This window comes from Peromyscus maniculatus, chromosome X (genome assembly GCF_049852395.1).
Source record: "Peromyscus maniculatus bairdii isolate BWxNUB_F1_BW_parent chromosome X, HU_Pman_BW_mat_3.1, whole genome shotgun sequence".
NCBI classification, from domain to species: Eukaryota; Metazoa; Chordata; class Mammalia; order Rodentia; family Cricetidae; genus Peromyscus; species Peromyscus maniculatus.
Window position 1 is genome coordinate 44,541,915 of NC_134875.1, and position 26,497 is coordinate 44,568,411.

Below are 26,497 nucleotides of genomic sequence, written 5' to 3' on the forward strand. Positions count from 1 at the left end.
TCCTTATATTTGGTATTTTAAAATGAGACTTGATACTCTTTAGTAATTTTCCTCAAATGGTGTTAACTGGATATATGATGCAGATGTCATATAAGTAAATAATTTAATCATCAAATATGTCACAACATGAGTTCAATTGAATTTCATATAAACAAACACCCTGATTCTGAATCTTTTTCTTTATACTTGCAGTTTGTCTTGATTCATTCACAATTGTTTATCCTATTGAGATTACCACCAGGAACAATGTATTTCTTCATCACTAGTTATGGTTATTCTTTGATTGTTTGCATTTTAATTGGGTTTTACTAAACTATTTGTTTAATGACTTAAGTTTACAGATATAAATTTCAGAGAATTAGAAGATCTGAAATATTTATTGTTCTTTGTGGTTTCAAATTTGTTTTACCCAACTCCTGGGTCAACCTTTGGTTAGTATAAATTTTCAAAGATAGGGGTACAGAGGCACACATTGAATGATCATTTGTTGGATGCTGGATATAGGTGCACTGTTCTTAGCCCTGTAAATGACTGTCGGATTCAATCATCACAATACATTGGTGACATTGTTACTGTCGCTATCCTCATTTTACACATGAGCGAACTGAAACTCAGAAATAATCATAGCTAGCTCAAGATCACATTGTAAGTTGGAGAGTCAGGATTCAAACTCAGATTTGTCTTATCGCAGTTCCTGAAGTCTTAATGTACAGTAAAAATTTACTTCAAATCCATGCATCTCACTGGATATATTTCTGTAGAGAGTGCAGATTTCCCAATGCACGTCTTCTCTTGTATCATCTGCCCCAGTGAATGTGCAAGTACTTGTGTAGTCCCCCCAAGTCAGCAACTCTGGAAACACCTCACTGTTATGCCTTCCTCCTAATATGGTCAGTCATTCAAAATTAATACGGCCTTAATCCTCTTTCCATCTTCATTACCAATTTAGCTGTGTTGGTTCAGCTCCCATTGTTGTCCATGTAAGTGACTGGGACGGTCTCCACACATAACTCCTTTCTTTTCTGTATTATTAAAGAAGAGAGATTGTAAAACTGAAATATGACAATGCAACCCCTGTTTCTTATTTTCTAATGGGTATTAATACCTTTTATGATAAAGGTTAAAATGTTGAGATTAACTATAAAGTTGAAATGGGCTTCTATTTATCTTCAATCTCAGTTTGGAGCCTCATCTTTGCACTCTCTAGAGTGACAGACTTTCAGTTTAGGAGCATAATTCTGTTATTTATTTCAGCTTGATTTCCTATTTCTACATTCTATATTGTGGTCTCCTTTTCATGTTGCCCACGTTTCTTCCTTTCTTTGCACGATCTCTTAGAATTCAGCTCAATTCTGCATGGTAGTGGTGAGGGCTTCATAGTAGACAGCATCACAGTGGTCAAAACATGTATAGAAGAGGTCACATAGTAAGACAGGAATGCAGAAGGCTTTAATAATTAATTTCACTTTTAGTTTTTTGTGTAATGCAACTTATTCTCATCAGAAGCAACTGGAGCTCCTAGAAAACTACATTAATCCCTTGCAAAGACAGGCTCCCCAGTGACCATATTGTATTGTAGTAAGCTGTACTCCTATAAACTTCACTTACTTCTACACCACCACTCTGAGCTTCAAGCTCTTAATTATTATGAAACTTGTGTGGAAACTTGTGTTTTCAAGGTATAGCATACCCTTCTTCTATATGTGCATTTGTTTATGTGTGCAGATGTGTGCATTGGTACATACAACAGTGTTTATATATGGTAATGTGCATTGATACATACCACAGTGTTTACATACAAGTGTACATCAATATATATTATAGTGTTTATATATAAGTTGTATATTACAGTGTTTTTATATAAATTGTGCATTGATATATACCACAGCATGGTGGAATTTGTTATTTACTTACCATTGCCACTTAGATGTATAGTAGAAATGTCTGATTTCCAGAAATCATACTTCTATTCACTTTTGTTGCACACTCAAAAGTGCTTTTTATGGATTTTCCCCATTTCAGGAAGTGCTAACTCCATTCTTATTGTACAAGAGCTGAAAAAGCTTCATCCTGTGTTCCTCATTTTCTCTCAAACCCCTTAGCCAATGCATTACCAAATCATGTTGTCTAGTGAGAATATTTCTAGAATGTGATCACATCTTACCAACTCCACTTCTTCCAACCTTGCTCTTTACAACACCCAACTGTGTACAGGCATAAGGTGGCAAATATGGATTTCCTCCAAGAGTTTACCTGGGGAATATAGTTTTGCATTCCTGTACAGGCACTCAACAATTATTTTAGTTCAGATCAGCCTATACTCCTTTGTTCCTGAAAAAAAAAAACTAGGAGTATATTTAATAGAAACTGTCCAAGTTTTGATAGTCAGTAGGAGAGTAGAATGATATTCCAGTGTTCAGAGAGGGTTCTCTGGGTAGTCCAATGAGGGTGGGATTATAGATTGTCAGGTGGCTTGTCCAGAGAGGTATGTGTGTGCATAGTATGGTATGGGAAAGTGAGAGTTGGACTGGCAAGTACTTTATTAGAAGAGTTGTGCATTCTCTCTCTCCCACTCTCTCTCTCTCTCTCTCTCTCTCTCTCTCTCTCTCTCTCTCTCTCTCTCTCTCTCTCTCTCTCTCTCTCTCCCTCTCCCTCTCCCTCTCCCTCTCCCTCTCCCTCTCCCTCTCCCTCTCCCTCTCCCCACCGTGTGTGTGTGTGTGTGTGTGTGTGTGTGTATACAACCAAACCAGATAGAGTTCCAGGTTGCTATTCTATGTGTTTACATGCTTCATTATTATTCTATCCTGCGGACTATATATGCCTTTTTTTCTTTGACTCCTAAATTCTCTTCGACTTCTAAATGTAGGAACTGTCTGGACTCTGCCTTGATTCCCTCTCCCTGGTCTATGGCATGGAAATGCTCTCCATGTAGCAACATGGGCCAAGTTTGACTTTCATATTTCATTATCCATTTCTAAGATTCTTTATTTACATTAAAATAAACTTATTTAATTGGTAGATTTTTATATTTGTTAAGAGGTAGGGAACCTAGGATATTTGTCTTCCTTTCTAGGCTTCCTCCTTTTTCTTACCCATTCCTTTCTGCTGTTTTTTCTTTCTTTCTATATTTTACAAGTAGTCATTCAGTTGTTTGTTTATGTATTACTTGTTACATAATCTCCAATGTCCATACATTTAAATGTCATTTGTACCATAAGTTGCTGTACTAAAAATTTTGTGCTCTATCTTCCACTGAAAAAAAAAATCTTCAAATTCTGGAATTGTGTTACTGTATTTTCATTTTGTTATATATTTTATTACTTGCTAGGAATAGAGATGTCTCTTGTACTCTCATAAATTTTTATTATTTTCTCTCTACTTATTCTTCCTCCTCTTACTCTGTGGCCCAGGGTGACCTTTACTTATCAGTGTATTCCAATCAATCTCCATCTCATGGTGATAGCTCAGCCTTGCGAGTGCTGAGACAACCAGTATAAGCCACCATGCTCAGCTTTACCCCCTTCCTCCCCCCTCTCTCGTTTATATTTTTAAAATTTTTTGAGTGTGTTTGGGTTTGTATGTGTGTCTGTGTGTTCGGGTGCCCACGGATGCCAGAAGAGGATGTTGGATCCTTGGAGCTAGAAGAGGCACATGTTAGTGTTGAACTCAGGTTCTTGGAGCCCGTTATGTCACGATTGAAGCTCAGAATCAGTAATTCAGTAGGAAATATAATATGTTTGTCTTCTGAAGTCTTTGGCATTTAGACCAAGGAATTTATGTATGTATTTATTTGTCTGTTTATTATGTGTGTGTGCATGCATATGCATGTGCATGTGTGCCATGGCGCAGGTCTGGATGTCAGAGGACAACTTTCAAGGATTCAAGGTTTTGGGTCTCCCCTTCCACTTTGTGAATCCCAGGGATCTAACTCAGGTTGTCAGGCTTGTTGGCAAGCTAGTGCCTTTACATGCTAACTCATCTCACTGATACTATTACTTGATTTTTTAAAAAGAGTAACTTGTTTTCTGTAATATTCTGTTTATTCACTGTACATCTGTGCATATTATATTCCTTTTGGCCTCTACAAAATAGGGTTGGCTTATGCATATGGTTAATATAAAATAAACCCATTTTGGTATTTCTTGTAGAGCAATAGTTAGCAGGCACTCACTATTGGTTGGTTTCATCAACTTCAATTTATATAATATTAGTAAGCCATGTGGTGGTTAATACCTGCCATTGTAGTTCGTGGGGGCTGTTTATGCTAGTGAGTATCAGGCCGTCCAGAACTACACAGCACAACCCAGTCTCAGCAGAAAACAACACAAAATAACAGAGCAACACAATCAAATGGCTACACTGCTTACATTGCTGCCTTCGAACAATGAAAAGACAAATTTGTCATTTTTAAAGTATGTGAAAGGATTTCAAAATACCTTAAGAAATATTAAAGCGTCTTTAATTTTTTAGTGTCTCAGCAGATGAAGGGAATTCACCATTATCACCCCTTGCATGGCAGGTAAGAGAAATAAAATTAATAACACATGTACTATTTTGTTGTCATTTGTTTAGCAACTAAACCACTTTTCTCATTAAAGCCATTAGAAAATCAGAAGGATCAAATAGTTGAACAACAGTGGCCAGAATCTCAGCCTATAATCTGGCAAAATGAAGAAAGGAGACGGAGCAAGCAGATCAGAAAAGAATATTTCAAGGTACCTTATTAAATTTTAAATTTTGTTTTATATCTATGACATTTTATTCTTTTTTAAAAAGATTTATTCCTTTATTATGTATACAGTGTTCTGCAGACCATAAGAGGGCGCCAGATCTCACTGCAGATAGTTGTGAGCCAACATGTGGTTGCTGGGAATTGAACTCAGGACCTTTGGAAGAACAGCCAGTGCTCTTAACCACTGAGCCATCTCTCCAGCCCCTGACATTTTATCCTTAACTGTCTTTGTTTTAAATTAATAAGATATGACTCTCCAGTTAAGTGTCACAACTGTGTTCATGTTGATTGCCCTCCTGTGTAGGATAATGATGTTATGTAATTTCAGTAATTCAAATTAATTAAGAGTACATCAGTCTACATCATGATTTTTCAAATAGTTAAAAGAAAGGTGAATGTTTGTGTGTTACATTGTAAATTGTGGCAATTAATTCTGTGGGTCTTTTGTTTTTGTAGCCCAGGTTAGCCTCAAATCACTATCTCCCCCTATACCACTACTTATTCTGTCTCCTATACGCTCAGATTAAAGAAGTGAACAACCAGGCCTGGTTCAGAAAAAGATTTTCTTTATTTTTATTTAAAAGTTTTTTTTTTCATTTTATATACCACCCACAGTTTCTCCTTCCTCCCCTCTCTCGATCCCCCTCCACTTCCCTCCTACCCCACCCCTCATCTACTCCTCTGAGAGGGTAAGGCCTCCTATGGGGAATCAACAAAGTCTGGCCTATCAAGTTAAGGCAGGAACAAGCCCCTCTCCCCTTGATCAAGAGTGAGCGAGGTATCCCACCATAGGGAATGGGCTCCAAAAAGCCAGTTCATGCACTAGGGATAAATCCTGGTGCCACTGCCAGTGGCCCCGCAAACAGACCAAGCCACACAACTGTCTATCACATGCAGAGGGCCTAGATTGGTCCAATGAAGGTTTCCCAGCTGTCAGTTCAGAGTCCATGAGCTCCCACTACCTCAAGTCAGCTATCTCTGTGGTTTTTCCCATCATGATCTTGATTCCCCCTTGCTCATATAATCCCTCCTCCCTCTCTTCAACTGGACTCCAGGAGCTCAGCCTGGTCCGTGGCTGTGGATCTCTGCATCTGCTTCCATCAGTTACTGGATGAAGGCTCTATGATGACAGTTAGGGTATTCACCAATCTGATTACAGGGGTAGGCCAGTTCAGGCACCCTCACCACTATCGCTAGTAGTCTAATCTGAGGTTGTTTCTGTGGATCCCTAAGAATTTCCCCTAGCACCAGGTTTCTTCCTGACCCCATAATGGCTCCCTCTATCAAGATATCTCGTACGTTGCTCTCCCTCTCTGTGGCTTCCCCAAGTTGACCATCTAGTTCTCCCATGTTCTCCTCCCCTATACTCCCCACCCCACCCCACCCCACCCCTGTACTCCCAGTTTACTCAGGAGATCATAACTCTCAGAAAAAGATTTTCATTGGATTTGTTTCAATAAATAGTTCAGAACTATTTTCAGTTAGTGTTTAACCACACATCTATGTAAATAATTAGTTGAAGACTGGTCCATTTTTTTTGTTATATTAGTAGAATTTTTTCTTTTTTGTTTTTTGGGTTTTTTTTTTTTTTGAGACAGGGTCTCATTATGTTGGTCTGGATGTCCTGGAACTCTCTATGTAGACCAGGCTTGCCAACAACTCACAGAGATCTGCCTGCCTCTGAGGTGTGCATCACATGATTCAGTAGATGGTCTTTTAGTAAAGTGAAATTAAAATACTAGAGCATGTGAATTACCCCAAATTTCTATTACATTATTATTTATTTGTATTTCAAGTCTGTTATATTTGCAGGGGAGTGTCACCAAAATTTAGAATAATTTTTAATATTAATCAGCATTTACTCTTGGAATTGATGCAGATGAACAGTACAAACTTGGTCCCTACACCCTGAAGAGTAAACTGTGTTGTCCCACACCTCCCCCAAACCTCTTCACATTAAATAACAATCATTTTCTCTAAACATGTAGTACTGAGATATGTTACACATTATTTTAAGTTCATGGCACTAATAAATAGGATTCATTTTTTCTTTATTTTGAGTTTCAACAGAAGTTGGTTTCTTAATCTATATTTTTCTCTTTCCATGTATTGGAAAGCAACGTGTGTTTGAAAGTAGCATATGACCGAAATAAAAATGGTGTATGCCTTAACAAATATGTAATCACCTTAAACTTTAAACAAATAATTACTGATTATTTTTAACCACTGGATTTTGGGTTAATTGGACAATATGAAAAAACCTATAGGAAGGAAAAGGGCATGGCATTCCAGTGAGAACTCTTTCATCAGAACCCTTTGCAGCTTGGCAAGTAGGTTTATATCCTCTCATTTATCTTTAGTTTCCATTAGTTCCATGTAAACTTAAACCAAAGCACTGAATACAAGTATGTTTATAGGTGAACCTTGATGACTGACTTACAATGTAGTAATTGTAAGCAACAAAAAGGTGGTTGATATTTCTTTGATTTCCTTTACCCCAGTATAACATAACCATATTGATTATATTTATCAAAGCACTTGTATTGGAATTATGAAGTGTCAGACACTGTCATAAACCTTTACAGATATGACTAGCCCCTTTAGTCTTCAGGATCTTTCAGTAACATAAATGCAGTTATATTTTCTGTTTTACAGACAGGGATAGTAAGGCCTAGAAAGTGGAGTAGTGTGCTAATCATATATTTGAGATTAGAGTTCAGAGCCTTCCCAGTGCTGCTACTTTGTGCTGTGAATAGCTTGATATAAACAGACACACACTAACATTAATATAGTTTCATTGTTTTAAAAATATTTTTCCATAATTCAAATGAATGTAATAGAGGTGTTAGTGAGTCTTTATCATAGTCAACTGTTCCTTGGTTTAAAAGCATCATTTGTTCATTCAATATTCTAGTCGTTAAGGCTTATATGCTTCTTCAACTGTATCAATTATATTACAAAGTTGCTAAAAGGTAAAATTGGATAGCATATGAAATGACCATTATATAGCCATCACTCAGTAAATGTTCATTTCTTTCATACATGATAAAGTGGGTATAAACTTAATCTTCAGTTACTGGGAAATGTTTTAAGGACATGTGTAGTTCTTCTCAACTGTCAGAAGATGTCAGTGTTAGGACATTGCATAAAAAATTGAGTATCAAATTATTCCTATGATGTCAGGAGAATATAAAATCAGGATGTAGTGTAGCTCGTTGATAATAGCACTTGCTTTGTATGCTTAAGGCTGTTGAGCATCCACACAAAAAGAAAGATATAAAATGGAACTAATGGTACATTAGTCACAGCTAAAAAAATACAGTAGAGGAACATATGTCTTGTATCTGTAATTCCTAATACAGCTCGGTTTATGACTGAGATGTTAGCTAAGTTATTTCCAAGGGATATGGAAGACAGAGTCACATAAATGGAACAATTAAATAGATCCCTGAATATCAGGCAAAAAAGTTTGGGACATGATCTGAGAATTAGTAGTTTTTGAAATAGAACTACTATGAACTCCTCTTTAGTTCTGCCACTGATATGCAGAAAATTTCAATGCATTTTTTGCAAGGAATCTGAAAATAAGAATTTTAGTGATTGTCACACTATATTCTCTTGATTCTAAGAATTACTCTGTCACATATTCAAATTCTTTATGTTGAACATGTTATCTCTGTATTTCACTATAAAATTGGGATGAAAGTACTTATACTATTATAAAGAGTAAACTCCATACATATAATGCATTTCAGTCATTACTACTGTATTGTAAGCGATAGTTCTAAATGTTAGCTCTTAGCACTATTACTATTATTGTGTAGTTGGCATATGTAGTCTTTTAAAGGCTGAAATCAGTAGATTGCTTTGTTGGGGTGCTGAGGATTGAACCCAGAGTTTCATAGGTGGTAGGAAAGCATTCTACCACTGAAACACATCTCCAGTTGTTTTTAAAACAATTGCTACTGTCTTAGTGTAGTGAAATTATCAACCATGTGAACAGTGGTAGGAAACTTGGACAGGTGGTGGTTGTAAGAATTCAGAGGAAGTAAGTGTAATTGAGATTGCAAAAATAGTGGACTTGATGACTTGTTGAATGCAGTGAACTAAGAAAATGGAGGACTCTAAGACAGTGCTTCTCAACTTTCCTAGTGCTGCGACCCTTTAATACAGTTCATGTTGTGGTGACCACCAACCTTAAAATTATTTTCATGGCTACTTCATAACTGTAATGTCGCTACTTCTAGGAATTGCAGTGTAAATATCTGATATGCTGGATATCTGTATATGCAGCCCCTTGTAAATGGGTCACTTGACCTCAAATGTGTTTCAACCCACAGATTGAGAGCCGCTGTTCTAAGACAACCCTCAGATTGCAAACCTGAAAGAATGGGAAATGGGTGTGGCTTAGGAAGGAGATCCTATTTGACATCTTTAGAGGGTTTGGGATAGTGTTACTCACAGTATTTTGTTTGTGATTAGGAGGGCTGTTTAAACTAACTGCTTACTTAAGTTTAATATCAGATAATTTAATAAAAGTACCAATGTAATAATAAGCCTCTTGTCATTTTGAACGAAATTCACGTTTAAGGAAAAATAACATATTCATTTAAAATGTTTTGCAGTACAAGTCAACAAGGAAGAATTCAAGCGGCAACGAAAATGAGGAGGTGAGACAAAGGGTGATATGGATTTGAATTCTTTACTTTTATATTTAGGTGCGTTAGTAAGAATTAAAGCAGCCCTGCTGTCATTTTCTTTCTTACAGAGCACGAGTTTCCTATGATAATGAAAACTGAGCATTGTCATATAGTTACTAATTTAATCCTTTGTTTTCTAGAACACAATTTCTAGTAGTTGTAGCGGTTTATTATTTGTCTTGGATCTATAACCCATCAGTTTATATTTGTTATCATTCTCTACTTTCACTTTCCCAAACAGCATGGCAGTCAGTGGAGAGTTTATATTTTTCAAAAATGTATTAACACTGTGTGCATGTGTTTGCCTGATGTGTGTGCCCAGGTGTGAGTGTATGTGTTTCAAGACATGCATGTGGAGGTCAGAGGACAGATTTTAGGAGTCTGTTCTCTCCTTTCACCTTGGGGTACAGATACTGAACTTGAAGTCAAGTTGTCAGACTTCGGGGGGGGGGAACACTTTCACTGTTAGGAGATTGTATCCATCTAAGATTCTTAAGGAACACTCTGCACAGATCCTGTCGAGGGTTTTAAATTTAAAATTGTATTTATACAGTTTACATTACTGTAAATGTTTCTGTTGATCCAGGTTAAGCACCCCTCCTGAAACAACATTTCTTCACTGCTATCCCCAAGTTTTGTCTCTATGTGGTTGGGGAAATTGGTCGTTTATTTGATGTCTAGTATTTGGCAGGGCATCTGAAAACAAATGTATTTCTTGGAAATAAAATTACACTGGGCAAAATAAGTATCTATATGAATTACCTTTGCCTACCCCAAATGCAGTTTTCTTTCCATGTCTTATCAAGTAGTATTCATGGGATTATTTCCCCTGCACCCCCTGCAAAAAGACAGATGTTTCCAAAGCTTCCAATGATTTCATTGTTAGTTTCTGTGGTAAATCATGAAAGCAGTTTTTGTGTAGGTGTGTGTGTTTGTTAATATTTAGCTGTTCATGACTGCAGTCAATTCCTGTGTACCTGTTGCTGGCTTTCCGTTGCACTTTACAATATCTGTTCGACCCTTACATGTTACTCCTCCTTATGTCATAGCACACTGTATGAACTCTAATGGGCTGGCCAGTGCTCAGACTTTTGGTGACTAATATCAGTATACCTGATGTTAGCTCCTAGTTTATGTCTCTAGTCCATCCTTTACCATTGAGCCTGAGGCTTTTCTTTTTTTGTTTGTTTGTTTTTCGAGACAGGGTTTCTCTGCATAGCTTTGCGCCTTTCCTGGAGCTCATTTGGTAGCCCAGGCTGGCCTCGAACTCACAGAGATTCGCCTGGCTCTGCCTCCCGAGTGCTGGGATTAAAGGCGTGCGCCACCACTGCCTGGCTAGCCTTAGGCTTTTCTAGTAATGTGTCCTTAGCTGCTTGGAGTCTTTTGATCACCTAGGATTCAACATGTTCATCTTTTTTCCACACTTCAAACATGTTTAATTTTTCAATGCCTTTTTAAACTAGGTTTCATATTGAAGACTCATGATAACTGGATTTTACCTACAGACATTCATATTTAATTGGTGTGTGTGTGTGTGTGTGTGTGTGTGTAAGTGTGTAAGTGTGTGTGTGTGTGTGCGTGTATATGCTATGACACGTTTTCCGTTTGAGTTTTCCATTTGAGTTTACTGTCTAGGCAAAGCTGGTAACTCCTTTATAAAATCACCATCTCCCTTCTAGACAAAGCTGAGGTTGGCAAAGTGGCCCAGAATGGAACCTGGCCCACTTGCTACGTTTGTAAGTAACCTTTAAATACAGAAGAGTTGCAGGCATTTGCCTGCAGATGCTTTTGCCTTCTAATGACAAAGTTGTGCAGATACCACTGAGACCATGTGGTCCGTGAAATCTGAAATGTTAACTATCTAGCCTTTAACAGAAAACATTCTTTGAACTTCATGCTAGAGGTTCACCTTGGCTGCTCTTGCTGCCTCCTCATAGTCCATTTCCTCCTACCTGTTTCAATGTCCATCAATTATGAAAACCTACTAATCCCCTTGTTTCTTTTGCAGCACTGAAATATTTTGTCTATACCACCTTCTTTTCCATCTTTCCTTCCTTGGCATAGGTCTTTAGTCTTTCTTGCTTGGATTGCTAAAGTATCTTCCTTGCTTTTCTGTTTTTATATTATCTCTGTCTATTTTATATCTATCTTTTTTATCATTTATAGATCTATCTATCTACTTATCTATTTATCTACCTATCTATCTACCTGTCTAGTGTGTGTGCCACACATGCATGCATGCCGGTGTACCCTTTGTCAACTTCCAGTGACTTCCTCAGTCCTTTTCAACCTCATTTTTTTTTTTGAGACAGGGTCTCTTACTGAATCTGAAGCTCCCAGATTTAGCTAGATTTGTTGATCTTTGAGCTCAAAGGATTCACCTCTCTGTGCCTTCTCATTGTTAGGATCGCAGAGACATGCCATCAAGTTTGTCATCGTATGTGGATACTGGCTATCCCAATTCAGGTCCCTATGCACCTTAGCAACTGAAATGTCTCCCTCACCCCTCTTCTCTCTGTAGCCCATTCTCACACTGCTTTCAGAATACAAGTACAATAAGGCTGTTCCTTTGCTTAGAAACCTTAAGTTTCACCCATGCCTTAAAAGGTAATTTCTCAGTCTTTTTGGATCAAGGCCCTGGTAACCATATCATAAACTCACAACTTGCCCTCTTTTTACTTTTTTTTTACCCTTTGGAATTCAGAGTTGCTTTATAGTCATCATTTTTTTTTATACTTCTGTGTCTTTTTTCTTATCTTTTCACTTTACCTGGCTTTTACTGACTTTTTACTTTCTCAAGAAACAGTTTTTCATCACCCCTTCCTTTCCTCTACAGTTTCTCTGTGATCCCTACTGTACCATACATATACTGGGAATGCTATATTAACTGTGCACATGAATCTGTCTTCCCTCTAGACTGAGACATTCTTTTTTTTTTTTTTTTTTGGTTTTTCGAGACAGGGTTTCTCTGTGTAGCTTTGCGCCTTTCCTGGAACTCACTTGGTAGCCCAGGCTGGCCTCGAACTCACAGAGATCCGCCTGCCTCTGCCTCCCGAGTGCTGGGATTAAAGGCGTGCACCACCACCGCCTGGCAACTGAGACATTCTTTAAGGATGATATTTCACCAAATTTCCTTATTCTTAATGTCTAGAATAGTAGCTGACATTGTCGGTGGCCAATAATCATTTGTCAGATGAATACATGTTTTATGTGGTATGCATTTTCTAGGTTAAATATCAGGATTTTTTTCATTTGGTTATCATTAGAATATTCATTCATAAACCGTGAACCATTTATTTGTTTTTATTCAATTAAATTTGCAAATATTTCTCTACTTGCACTCATACACATAATCTTCCAGTTAGATTCTTGTTTATCATGATGATCTTTTGCTAGTTTTCATTGATGTGTCTTGGGGGTAATACATCTTACCTCTTGTGTCTAGATTGTACTTTTAAGTCTTTAAAATTCTTATAAATCACTAGGAGATCTTACATAGAATCTGATTCATTGTTAGTGGGGCCAGGGATTGTGTATGTCTAACAAATTCCAGAGGATGCCTGTACTGTGGTTCACCAACAACATTTATGTGGCAAGGTGCTAGGTTGTACATTGCCAGTTTCTCCTTTGACAGTTGATTAAAACAATTTTCCATTGTCCTTTTGTATGTTAAAATCATCATTGTGTATTTTAATTTCATCTTTCATGTTTTTATTTTTATATTTTAGCAAGAGAGTGATAATGCTCATATGTCACCACAGTCTCCGGTATCATCCGAGGTACAAGTTGTTTTAATGCTTTGTATCTTTTCTATGTTTTGTAAAGAGTTCTTCCCTGCCCCTTTCTCAAACTTCATCTTTTTTTTTACCAAGTAATTTATTCACTCCTTTCTGAAATCTGTGTTTGATTACTTTGTACAAGTCTTATCTGTAAAAGTAATTATGAATACCATTCCTTTGTATGAATATCTCTAGTAAATTTCACTAACTTGTGGTTTTCTGTGGAACATATTTCCACACCACAGAACATACATCATTTTATGAGGTATATGCTTTCTTATTCCTCTACATTTTAAAATAAGTGGTGGATTTTAACAATAGCTTTGGAATTTTAAAAAGCCTTGAAGCATTGTGCAATGACCTTTGGTTTTCCTTGTAACCAATTAGGTCTGAAAGCAATGCAAGAGAAATGTCCTTTTTCCACGAGAAACAATCCTGCAGTGGGTTGTTCCTATCGACAGGAGGTCACACTTTTCCTGGTGTCTTAGACCTAAAGAATAATGGGAGAGCGGGTATATGAAAGTCATAATTTCTAAAATTTTGTTCAAGTACTATGGTGGCTTGAATAACTAGTTCATGTAACTTAATCTGTTCCTTTACCACAAGAATTTTAAACATTTGAAATAGTATCTCATTTAGGTTTCATTACTTTTAGTATTCTAAAGTCCGTTTTCATTAGTAGGAAAATGATTATTCACTTGGTGAATTTACATCTTAAAATGCTTGACTGATCTCAATTTATTGTATAAATTTGATTATATAGTTTTATCTCATTATATGTAAGTGTATTTGTTTGTAGAAATCTAAGATTCTTTCTGTATTGCTTTAGGTGATTTGTATTATAAAACTTTCCTATGGCCACGAGCATGAGTTTAATAAAAATGTTTATAAATAATATAGAAAATAAAATGATATAGATGATGTTAGAGAACAATTTAAATTAGGATATCCCAAAATTAGTCATAGTTGCATGCTTTTGTAAATCCTTTCTTAGTAAGTTAGAACAACTGTAAGGATAGACATGACTTCCACTTGGTTTGCATAGTTGCTTTGTGATTTATGGCCTGTGTCTACCAGGAAGTGTATTAATGTCAATTTTTCAGGTAAGTTATATTGCCTTTATAATTTTTGCTTGTATTTGGATAAGTGGAACTTTGGTTCAGAATTTATAACAATTTAAAGAAACTAACAGAGATAACACATAAGGCTGGAGATGAGTAGGAAGGTGAACATGTGTTAACATAACTCCACTAACATTCACTGGGAGGTGCCCAGTGCATCTAGGGAACATTCAGACACCTTACAGGATTCTGACTGCTTCAGTCTCATGTGAAAAGTCAGTGGTAAAATCTGCTAGTGTACCACATTCACAGAGTCACTCTGCTTCATTGAACATAAATAGAGTGCCATTTTACATGCCTTTGTCTTTTTGTAGCTGAAAAGACCGGTAGCTTTCCTAAAGCTCCTAATCGGTAAATGGTAGAGAAGTAACTAAAGCTTTGGCCCTTCCTGCTTCCCAGAGTTGTCACCCAGAATCATATGGTGCTGCCACAACTGCATTGTATTTATTTATTTTTATGAATTATAAAATTTATCAAGCACTTTCAGCTACTTCATTTAATTTTTCCAACAATCTCATTTGAATCGCATGGACTTAATCACATTAGAATGAAACATTTACACAAATATACTTTAGGCTTTTTCACTCCAATTGGGGATTTACTTAATGTTATATGTATCTTTCCATAGCTCACCATGGCTTGCAGAAGCACTTTAAAATATTGTGCGTTCAGATAATCATTTACTCTCATCTGTTATTCTAAAACCCCTGTAATTGTAGATTGGCCTCAAATTTTCCACTGCTAAGTATCAAGTCAGTGGTGCATACAGAGTCCATGTTGGTAAATCTTTTAGTTGATTGTGTTTCATTATTTTAGAGACCTTAACTTGATTCTTCATTTAAAAAAAATCTATCACCCTGAATGATTCTCCTTGAAAAGTCTTTTCATAAACTGTAAGAAAATATTCTGGCCTGGCAAGGTTATACTTCATTGGGTAAAGGCTTTTGCCACCAAGCCTGACCAACACAGTTTATTCACAAGGACTCACATGATTGAAGGAGAGAAGTTACTCCCCCAAGTTGTCTTCTGACTTCCACATGTGTGTTATACACACACACTCACATTCACACACACACACACACACACACACACACACACACACACACAGAGAGAGAGAGAGAGAGAGAGAGAGAGAGAGAGAGAGAGAGAGAGATGTGCACACACAATTTACTTTTTAAAAATGAAATAAAGGTTTAAAATCATATACCCAGGTAAATGAGGAATATTTATTGACTTTTAAAATGTGAAACATATCAACTTGATTTGAAATCTAGGTTGACTTTTCAATATTCAAGTAAACACTGGAAATGAATACTTCTCAAAACTGGAGAGGGTATGAATATGTGCCTTGATGACTTTGCAACAACAATGGTCTTGCTTTTTTTTTTAGGAATATGACAGGACTGATGGCTTTTCACATGGCCCCTTTGGCTTGAAGCCTAGATCAGGTAAATATATAGTTTATTCTTTAAATAATATTGGTTGTCTTTGTTTAATATAGAGTTTCCCAGCTTAAATGGGTTGGAATCCATAATTTTATGTACTCATAAATTCTTTCCCCTCTTCTAAAAGCAATTTTCTCTTGATCTTATTTGTCTTTACAATTCCCATCATCATTTCTTTCTTTCCCATTCCCTTCAAGCTCCTGGAAGCTCAGATTTTTGCCTTAGGTATCCTGCAGTCTTATTTCTCCTCTGCTGTGACTATTGTTAGAATGAGCCCTCTGCCAGCAGACAAAACTGTTGCAAATGATAGCACTCCTGCATTATATTGTGGTTTAAAACAGGGATATTTTTGCATTTGGCATGCCCCAGAGAAAATGGATCCATTTTACTTGGCAAGGTATTGAATTATAGTCTTATTCCTGAATAACCAACTTGACCTTCCATAATAATTTCCTTTTTTCTTTAAAGCTAGAAGACTATCATATGTTCAGTGATCACTTTTAACCTGGGTCATACGTTTCTCATAACATATGGTTAAATAAGAACTTACGTAAGTGGTAGAAATCATTGCCCTTGTATTGCCTGTTGCTTTTCAACTATGTATCTAACGATCATTTACATATAATTAAAAATATTTGGAATGCATTAGTAATAACATCTGTAATTCTCTGATTCTATTTATCATGCCCCTTTCTCAATGAATGGCTGTTCTTTGTAAAAAGTTAGGGAATTTCTGTTTCTCTCCAGCCTTTAGTCGTGCATCTCGGCAAGAATATGGGGCTGCGGACCCAGGATTTACAATGAGAAGAAAGATGGAACATTTACGGGAAGAGCGCGAACAGATAAGGCAGCTTCGCAATGTAAGTCACATTGACCTTGCACAGCTCCTTTACAGGAATAGTGATTTTCTTTTTAATGCTTTTTCAAATTTTTGATTATACACTTAGTAATATGAATGCATACCATACATTTAGGTAAGACATCTGCAACTTATCCTCATGTCTTTATAGAATCTTGAATCCAGATTAAAAGTAATTCTGCCTGACGACATAGGAGCTGCACTGATGGATGGGGTTGTTCTTTGCCATTTGGCCAATCACATAAGGCCACGCTCTGTAGCTAGTATTCATGTACCATCACCAGCAGTGGTAAGTAGTATCAAAAGATAACTGTTTCTCCCAAGGAAAATACAAGTTTTAAAAACTGTCTTTAACTAATGCACTTAAGCAAATACAATTTTCAATATCAACTACATTCTGTATAAAAGTGCTTGAAATGTATGTCTTTCTGCTCTTACCTTCCAGCCCAAGCTGAGCATGGCAAAATGTCGAAGAAATGTAGAAAATTTTCTTGATGCTTGCAAAAAGTTGGGTGTTTCCCAGGTAATTATCTGACAGCATCATCATTTAACTATTAATCTGTTACATGGAAAGTAGAATCAGCAAATTATCTTCATAGTGAGGGATGAGTAATGTTTTGTGAACACAAATTTGAGTATCTTTTCCCCCTCTCTATAGTTTTCATGCTATATCTAAAAAAGCATTGCCTAATAAAAGGTTGTAATTATTTACTTATACCTATATATTCTTGGAAAATTTTTTGAGTTTCAGGTGTATACTTCATTTTGAATTTCAGCTTCATGTATGGGTGTGTGATAAGGTTACAAATCTCTTCTCCTGCATACCAGCATCCACTTTCCCCAGTACCAGTTGTTGTTAAGGCTTATCTTTCTCCACTGAATGTTTTTGAGACTCTTATCCAAAATCTCTTGTTTGTAAATGGAAAGCTTCACTGCTATGCTCCCCGTTTTACACATTGATTTCTTTATGGCAGTAACACCCTGTTGACTATTGCTTGGTGGCACATTTTGAAGATAGTGTGTATGCTGGAGTTTTGTTCAATTTTAAGTTTGTTTTGGCTGTAGTGATCCCCTTGTATTTCCATATCAGTATATCAATTTCTGTGTTAGCTTGCCAAGTTCTACAAAATGGCTTAAATTTTGCTTTAGATTATGCTGGGTTTATAGATTAATTTGCAGATTATTGTTTTCTCTACAATTTCGTTTGTTTGATCTAGGAACATAAGATGTCTTTTCATTAATTGATACCCTTTAAAATCAATGTAAACAGTGTATTATAGTTTTCAGCATATGAGGACTTTGTCTCTTTGGTTAAATTAAGACTTTGGCATATACAGTTAATTTCTTAATTTAAAATTTTTCCAGATTTTTATTGCTACCATATAGAGATACCCCTGATCTTTTATTCTGTGATCTTGCCAAACTCACTTCTAATAGATATGTTTGTATGACTTAGGATGTTCTCTGCATAAAGTCATATCTGCAAGTAGGATGTAGTTTTGTAACCTAAGTGTAATGTTTGCAGTTTGGGCATTTTTTATTTCTTCTTTTCTGACTGGAGTCCCTCATATGAGGAACACTGGTAGTACCATTGGAATTCTTTTCTTTCTTTATTTCAGGGAAAGTATTAAGTCCTTCATCTTCTAGTATGATATCACTAGGTCTTCCATGGCTGCCCATCCAGTGGCTTGATGCATTTTCCTAAGCTACTTTCTTATAGTTGTGCTGTCTGTTGCATTAAAGTCTGTTTTCCCTGTATTCATCTGCCTTTCTTCTATATCACAGGCTATTTGTGTGTTAGTCTGTGAATCAAATTTTTGTTTTCTTGTTTGGTTTCATTAACCCTTTTTGCTCCATAATTGCCTTAGTAAATCACTGTTGCTCTTCATTGATTTTGAAACCATGTAATATTAGTTATTCTGAGTTCTTTCAATTTTCATATACTTTTAGAGTAATTTATCAACTTATATAGAAAAAGAAGAAAGTCTGATGAGATTACTATAGAAATTTTGTTAAATTAATAGAACAAAATATGTAGAATTATATCTAATAAAACAGTAGTTTTTCTTAACTTCTCCTAGCTATGTATATCTTTACTGGAGTCTTCTTGAATTTCATTCACAATTAATTTGGATATTAATTTAATATCTGGTCCTTCATTGTTAACATACATTGATCTATGTATTTACAATATTGCTAAGTCATTTCTTCACTCCCTTTCTCCAATGATGTTTTCTATGAATAGAAATAACCTCTTCTTCCATTGTGATCTTGTTTTTGTTTTTTCTTTGTTGTTGCTGTTTGTTTTTCGTTTTGTTTTGAAGACAGAGTTTCTCTGTGTAGCCCTAGCAGTCCTGTATATCACTATACAGACCATGCTGGTCTTGATATCACAGAAATCCACCTGCCTCTGCTTCCCAAGTGCTGGGATTAAAGGTGTGTGCCACCCACCAGCTGGTGTGATCTGTTTTTTTTTTTATTTTTATGAATCAGAATTTGGATTTAATAAAGATACTTTAGTATAGGCTTAAGAATGAAGGATCTAAAAATGGAAGTACTCAGAAGAAAGTAACACACACCAGAGTATGGGTATGAGCTTCTTAAAGAAGAATCTTGGAAAGTAAGACATACCCAAGGGTAGGTAGGATTTCTTCAAGGGAAAGTGATCTGTGGTCTATCCGGTATTTCCTTCCATGATTAAATGTCCTAAATTAATTTCCCAGTACAATCATGAAGAAAAGTGTCCAGAGTGGACATCCTTGTTTTATTGAACAGTTTTAAAGGAGACTTTAATTTTCTACCTTTGACGTCTGACTTAATCTGTGTGTTTTACATAGATGACCTGTATCAACTGAGGGAGTTCCCATCTATTAGTAACTTTTTATCAGGAATGGGTGATGAATTTAGCAACTGATTTTTCTGTATCATCTGGTATGATTAAGTTGTTTCATCTTCAGTTTCTTAATAATCTGAGTCACATTGATTAATTTTCTAGATTTTAAATCAACCCTGAACTCCAGGGGAAAATTCCTCCTGATCATGACATATTTTGTTGTTCCTGTTTTTTATGATATTGGACTCTGTTTTTAAACTTTCTGCTTAGATTTTTCACATTGATGTTTATGAGGAAGTTGGGTTTTAGTTTTCTTTTAATGACTTAGTCTGTTAGACAGTACTGACCTGTCCATTGTATTTGTATCCCTTCCTCTTTTCTCAAACAATTGAACTGAATTTATGTTATTTTTCTGTAAACTATTTCACCAAGTTTATTAATAACCCATCTAGACCAGGGGCTTCTTTCTCCAAATGTTTTAAAACACAATCAATTTATAAAACAAATATAGGCTGTTCTAGCTATTGTCTTTGCATGAGTTTCAGTATGTTTTATCTTGACGTCTAGTTTGTGAAACTTACTATCATAATACTGTTTATAATACTACCTTGTTCATTTAGTACTTTTAAAATACCTTGTGATGTTTCTCTTGATAATGGTATTTGTATGTTCTCTTTTGCCTACCTAGAGGTGTATGAATTTTTTAAAATTAATTACCTTGCATTTTGTACTTTTTTTTCCTATCGTTTTCTCAGTTCTTGGCTATTTGTTTTTTTTTTTTTTTTTTTTTTTTTTTTTTTTTTTTTTCAGATAACTGCATTTATTTATTTTACATGCCGGCCACAGTTTCCCCTCCCTTCTCTCCTCCCAATCCCTCCCCTCCACCCCTTTCTGTTCCCACCCCCTTCCCAATCTACCTCATTACTGTTCAGGAAAGGGCAGATATCTCATGAGTATCAACAAAACGTGGAATATCAAGTTGCAGTAAGACTAAGCACCTCCCCATGTATTAAGGCTGGGCAAGGCAATCCAGTATTGGCAATAGGGTCCCAAAAGCCAGTAAAAGGGTCAGAAACAGCCCTTGTTCCCACTGTTAGAAGTCCCACAAGAGGACCAAGCTACACAACTGTAACATATATGCAGAGTGCCTAGTTGTTTGGCATTGGCTTAATTTATTCTTTCTGTAGTTTCTAAGGAGGGAGCTATTGTCTTTGCTTTGAAACTTGTTTTTATAATAATATTAATTGATTATTTGATTTTTTTGAGTATAATACTAGAAGAACATGAAATGTAGCAGTGAAAATTGAGATGCAAATGTCATTTTCAAGGCTCCTTTAGATATCTTCAGTAGTATTTGGTGAATACTAATTTGGTTATAAAGGAAAGGAGGAGGAGGCTGTTACACTTCCTATTTTTGTAACAGTGTATTTTGAAAAATGACGGAGATACAAAAATCCAAAAGATTAATCTCATTTGTTGAAGCAGTTCTGTCATGATTTTGATGTATCTGTAGGACATATATTTGGTCATGGCTCACTCGCATTTGCTTGATGTACCTTTAGTGGGAATAAAGATTTGGAATTCAGGGTGGAAACAAGAATTAAAATTATTAGATAGAATACTAAGGAGTGGTGTAGTGAAAATAAGAGAAGGGTGAATATAAAATTCTTGGAAATATGTAGGACATTAGAAGAAGATTGGAAAAGACTACTGTAATTTGAAACCCAATTGCTGTAGGCAAGTTGAAGAACTCTACAGATTGGTATCATAGAAAACAACAGGGATGAGGTTTCAAGTAAAGCTCTGATTTAAAGATTGATGTAACAGAGCAATCAAATATGTATGTGCAACATTTGATATTTAAGAAGGTGTTGGTGATTTTGAACACAGCAACTTTAGTGAGTGGATATATTAGAGGCAGCTCTAAGATAGCAGAGACTGAGTAATGGTGACATACTCCTCAACAAACTGTTTCTGAGTAGAGATAAATGTATAAGGGTAAAATGATGGCATCAGAGACCAAGGCTAATATCTATAATCCCTTTCTTAGAGTAAATTGTGAACCAAGCCATATTTTATGTTATAATTAAGAAGAAAAATGTTGAATTATTATTTACTTTAAGTTGAAGAGAAAGCATGTTTTCAAAATCTGCTTCTTGGGCTTGGAGAAATGGCTCAGCAGTTACAAGTACCAGCTACTTTTCTAGAGGCCCTGAGTTCAATTTCCAGCACCCTCATGGCATCTCACAACTGTCTATAACTGTATTCCCATGACATCCAATGCCCTCTTCTGGTATGCAGCTGACAAAACATCTATCTACATAAAAAAAATAAAGAAAGAAATCATTTTTAGTAATCTGATTCTTTGCATGGGGTTGAAGAGAAGGGGTATATGGGCAGGTTTGGAGGATGGAAAAGAAAAGGGGGAAATGAAATGGTGTAATTATAATCTCAAAAAATAAAATAAATAATTTAGCAAATGAATACAATTTTAAAATCTGTTCCAGACTTAAAAATCTCTCTGGCTGCTAAAGAATGGACATTCAAATCTCCTTTTCTCTTTACCCAGGAGAGACTCTGCTTGCCTCACCATATTTTGGAAGAACGAGGTCTTGTGAAAGTCGGTGTTACGGTTCAAGCACTCCTTGAATTGCCTACTACCAAGGCATCACAGCTTTCTATGGCTTGATGTGATGATGAAAAAACTATACGTGTATAATTTCATGTATTTGAAATGATTTCAGAGATCTCAAAATTATGAAGAAGAATGTCCAGTAAAAATAGTTTGCCTTAGGTTGCTTTTTTCAAAATTACATTAAGATCTCAGATTTAAACATTTGAGTTGTCCAAACAATTTTTGGAGGAAAATTGGAATAATTTAATAGGAGTTTTGATAAATTAAAATTTTCCTTTTATTATGTAATTCAAGAACCTTGACTAATTTTCAAAGTGATGATTAATACAAAATTTAAACATGCTTTCAATTTAACAATTACATTAAGTTGAATATTTTTACATCACCATATACTAGTAAACATCTGGGTAAAAGTAATCATATTTTAGTATAGCAGTTCTATATTTGAGTTATTTCATATACTTCTAGTTTGTACACAATCTCTTCAATATTTTGTCTTTGTTTCCTAGGGAAAAAAATGAACAGAAAAAAAAAACCCTGGCGTTATTCAATTCTTTTAGTATTATCAGTTGGTGCCAAAATATTTTCATTTATATTGTAGGTTGTTTACATGTGAAGTGCCTGTGTAATTGATGAATCTCAAATAGTCTTAAGCATTTTTGCTATTTCTTTTTATGTATTAATAGAATCAATGGAATTTTTAAATATTTTGGTAGGTTTTGTACGGTCAGTAATACGTGAGGATTCAAATGTGCCTCACATTGGTGGTTTCTTAGTTAACACATTGCAGTTTTCATTAAATTGGTTCTTTCATGTTGTCAAAAAAATGTTAATGTGCTTAATTTATGCTATTTAATTTTGCAAAAGCATACTCATCTTTTAAATTGTTTTATCTGAAGAGTATTTTATTACTGTGTTGAAAATGTTACACAAAACAGTAAGACTTTGGAGGGCCAGGGAAGTAATAATTGTCAAGGACATTTTGATGCGCCTGTCAGTGTTTGGGTTTATATCTTGACTTATCAGAACAATAAATACATCAGTGCTGCCTTCCATATTCAGAGAGCGGCCATTGAGAAGCAGGGTTTGATTCAAAATTTGACCATTTCTGGATCATGTACACCTTGTGATCCTCAAGTAACTTGATGTTGAATTAAACAATCTGTTTCATGAAATAGTATGTTCCGTAAAGTCCTTGCTTGATTTGAAGATGGATAAACTTATGATGGTAGTAGTGCAGGATTTTTTTTCCCCAAAAACATTACTGTGATGAATAACTCAGTTTACTATAGAAGAGCCTTCATATTCACTTTTGTAGTAGCCAAGCAAGTATCATTTCTTAATTGTGTGATTATTTGCACTTGTTACCTCTTAATATGGATGCAACTTAATAAAAAACGTTGGCCTGGATATTTCAAAGGACATTTATAAAATGTAAAATGTCATGTGCCAAATACTATTGTAAGGATTGGTTTTAGGAATAATTCTACATTTTCTTTTGGTCAGTTGTCAGGAAGCCATATTTTTGAATTTTGGCTTCAGAATATAGATGTGTTCTTTTCATTCCCCATGAGTCAAATTGGAGCTATGGAAGAATAAAAGCTTTTTATTATTGTAAGTTTTAAGAATTAAATTATTAATAATTTATTATTTAAATATTTGATCTAATTAGATATGATAAAATAGTTGGATCTGAAAAATATCCCCATTGACATAATGAATCTCCTTAGTGAAAATTTGGATAATATAGGTAATTTAGTAAATACCTTAGCTGATAAATTTTTAATTTAGACAGTTGACAGCATTACAAATTCAAAAAAAAATTAACAACCAAAACAATCATTCATACCTCTCTCATGGTTATTGTGCTTTAGAATTTCTATTAACTAATCTTGTGTTATTTTCCAAGTATTTTGTGCTTTGTTATTATTGAAATAGTTGTGAAACTTCAGGCAATTCTTTTACATTTCACTTGTCAGTTAACTATTACCTTATAGAGAAAAGACACCAGAACTTCAGTGCTCATTCTTTTCAAGAGGGGTCCCCTTGAGGTCTGTAACACAGCAGTTCAATTATTACTGTGCCAAAAGGCATTACCAATATCACTTCCAATGCGGTTTCAGCATTAGTCCACAATGACAACATTATTCCAAGATCCTCACACTTTTCTGTTAGTAGTTTTTTAGTGTAAATTTATTCTAAATGTTTTCTATGGCTTATCATATACTTACTTCATCAGTTTTTGAATTAATAATGATTATCATTATTTGAATGATTTTGTGATTTGAGGAAAATTGAATAATCAAAGAATATTTTATTGGGCTCAAAATATCATTACATAGCTACTTCTGTTAAATTTTATGACCACATGGCACAAGAAAGAAGTGATGTTGGATACGTTTGAATTGAAATGAGTAAAAATGCATAACCATTTGTTTAATACTTATCTTTATAGAATGCTAGTTTAATGACTTTTCTAACTGAATTTTTTGAAGAATTCAGAAATGTTTGTATTAGTCACAGATTTATCATAATTGATTTTCTGATGCATTTAAAAAATGGAACACTAAATGTATATTACCGATGCAAACTGTGGATAAAATTAAATGAAAAAAATCTAAGCTGGAACTCCATTTCTTCCTTTCAGTTGTCTCTCTATCAATATCAACACCTTTTTTGGTCAGTATTTGAGAGTTTGTGTCTTTGTTCCCCACTGTGGATGAACATTCAAACCTTGAGTGCTGGCAGTGTTTGTTACTCAGTGAGTGAAAGCACTTGCAGTGAAGGCTGACAACCCAAGTTTGACTTGATTTGTGGGTACCCATGTTTTTAAGCTCCACAAGTGCACCTTGGCACACTTTTGACCCACACAAAACAAACAAAACCTTTGATAAGATAGATATTCCTAGTGGGCTCTTTTAGTTGGGCATGGTGGTGCACCCAGAATCCTGCCTCCTAGGTGTCTGAAGTGAGAGCATCTCTTGAAAGCAGCAATTTAAGGCTAGCTTGACAGACAATGAGAATCTGTCTTAGAAACTAAAGGACAAGAGCAACCAATGCAATGAAAGCTGAAAGCTGAAGTAGATGGTTGTAAGAGTCCTGATGGCTTTTACACCATGTTATTTTCAAGACAGTTTAGTTTAAAATGTATTAAGGTATTAAGCTATCTTTACAATCTAATGTTATCAACCTATGATGTAAGCTCTATATGACAAGAAAATTTTCTTTAAAACAACATATAGAATAGGTCAATATGTGATTGATTTAAAGAACTTTTTAGTGCTTTATATGCTACTGAATTATAAGAAATTATTCTTTCGCTTTCCATTGTAATTTTTCTAAAAATGTTCATATTTAATTGGGCATTATGGCTCACAAATATAATTCACCCAGGACAGGAGGATTACAGTGAGTTTGGGGACAGCCTTTACTACATAATGAGATGTCTTCTCAAAAAATAAATCCCCAAAGCACATATTTTTTAAAGTAACTATTATTTGTTTTTAGTTTTGCTGTGGGATGGTCTGTATGTCAAATTACTCTGATTGGTCAATAAATAAAACACTGATTGGCCAGTGGCTAGGCAGGAAGTATAGGCGGGACTAGTAGAGAGGAGAAAAGAAAGAACAGGAAGGCAGAAGGAGTCACTCTCTGCCACTGCCATGACAAGTAGCATGTGAAGATGCCAGTAAGCCAGGAGCCACGTGACAAGGTATAGATTTATGGAAATGGGTTAATTTAAGCTATAAGAACAGTTAGCAAGAAGCCTGCCACGGCCATACAGTTTGTAAGGAATATAAGTCTCTGTGTTTACTTGGTTGGGTCTGAGCAGCTGTGGGACTGGCGTGTAACAAAGATTTGTCCTGACCATGGGCAAGGCAGGAAAACTCTAGCTACATAATTTTGCTTGACCCTAAAAGTAGAACATTTATATATTGCAAAATGCTGTTGATGCTGTTGAGAATATTGCTATAATTAATCATACACATTTAAATGAGTACTTAAGTAAATAGCTATTTGATAAAAGGTGTTTAAAGGTAATCCAAGTTTATTGCAGAATTTTGAGTGATTTTTGGCAAGCACTAGGCTTCCTTTCTCCTTTAATAAATCTATAGTTTTCATATTCTACATTAGATGGCCCTAGAATAGATTCTCAGGCATCTATACCAGTGTATGGAGAACCCTAAAGGGCACATACATTATTGTACATATTATTTTTGTACATAAGATTGATTTGTAAATGCCAAGATAGCTGCTATAATTTATAAAATGAAAAGTATCAAAGCCATGTGTTTTAAGCTATATCTTCTATTTCCATATTTTAAACATGAAACATTAATGTTTCCCTTATATGTATGATTTTAGAAGACTTAGTCTTTCATAATAGAGTGTG

General features: G+C 35.3%; 1 protein-coding gene and 1 non-coding gene across 8 annotated transcripts in view; both read left to right on the forward strand.

Moving 5' to 3' along the window:
* The window catches only part of Lrch2 (leucine rich repeats and calponin homology domain containing 2), a 94,106-nt gene extending 69,381 nt beyond the window's left edge, over nucleotides 1–24,725 (forward strand). For 4 of the 7 annotated variants that reach the window (XM_076562723.1, XM_006989965.4, XM_076562725.1 and 1 more), the window contains 9 exons: nucleotides 4,471–4,519; nucleotides 4,599–4,715; nucleotides 9,358–9,402; nucleotides 13,161–13,211; nucleotides 15,723–15,780; nucleotides 16,525–16,637; nucleotides 16,788–16,925; nucleotides 17,082–17,159; nucleotides 22,039–24,725. In XM_076562723.1, the coding sequence (XP_076418838.1) occupies nucleotides 4,471–4,519; nucleotides 4,599–4,715; nucleotides 9,358–9,402; nucleotides 13,161–13,211; nucleotides 15,723–15,780; nucleotides 16,525–16,637; nucleotides 16,788–16,925; nucleotides 17,082–17,159; nucleotides 22,039–22,158 (769 nt within the window). In that variant the 3' untranslated portion in view covers nucleotides 22,159–24,725. The remainder of the gene's footprint in view (nucleotides 1–4,470; nucleotides 4,520–4,598; nucleotides 4,716–9,357; nucleotides 9,403–13,160; nucleotides 13,212–15,722; nucleotides 15,781–16,524; nucleotides 16,638–16,787; nucleotides 16,926–17,081; nucleotides 17,160–22,038) is intronic. The other 3 variants (XM_042268989.2, XM_006989966.4, XM_076562726.1) reach the window with 1 other exon arrangement.
* LOC121825945 (small nucleolar RNA SNORA35) lies at nucleotides 13,556–13,684 on the forward strand. Its single transcript, XR_006068306.1, has one exon. It is a non-coding gene; the product is annotated as a small nucleolar RNA SNORA35 (small nucleolar RNA).
* Nucleotides 24,726–26,497: the final 1,772 nt, after the last annotated feature.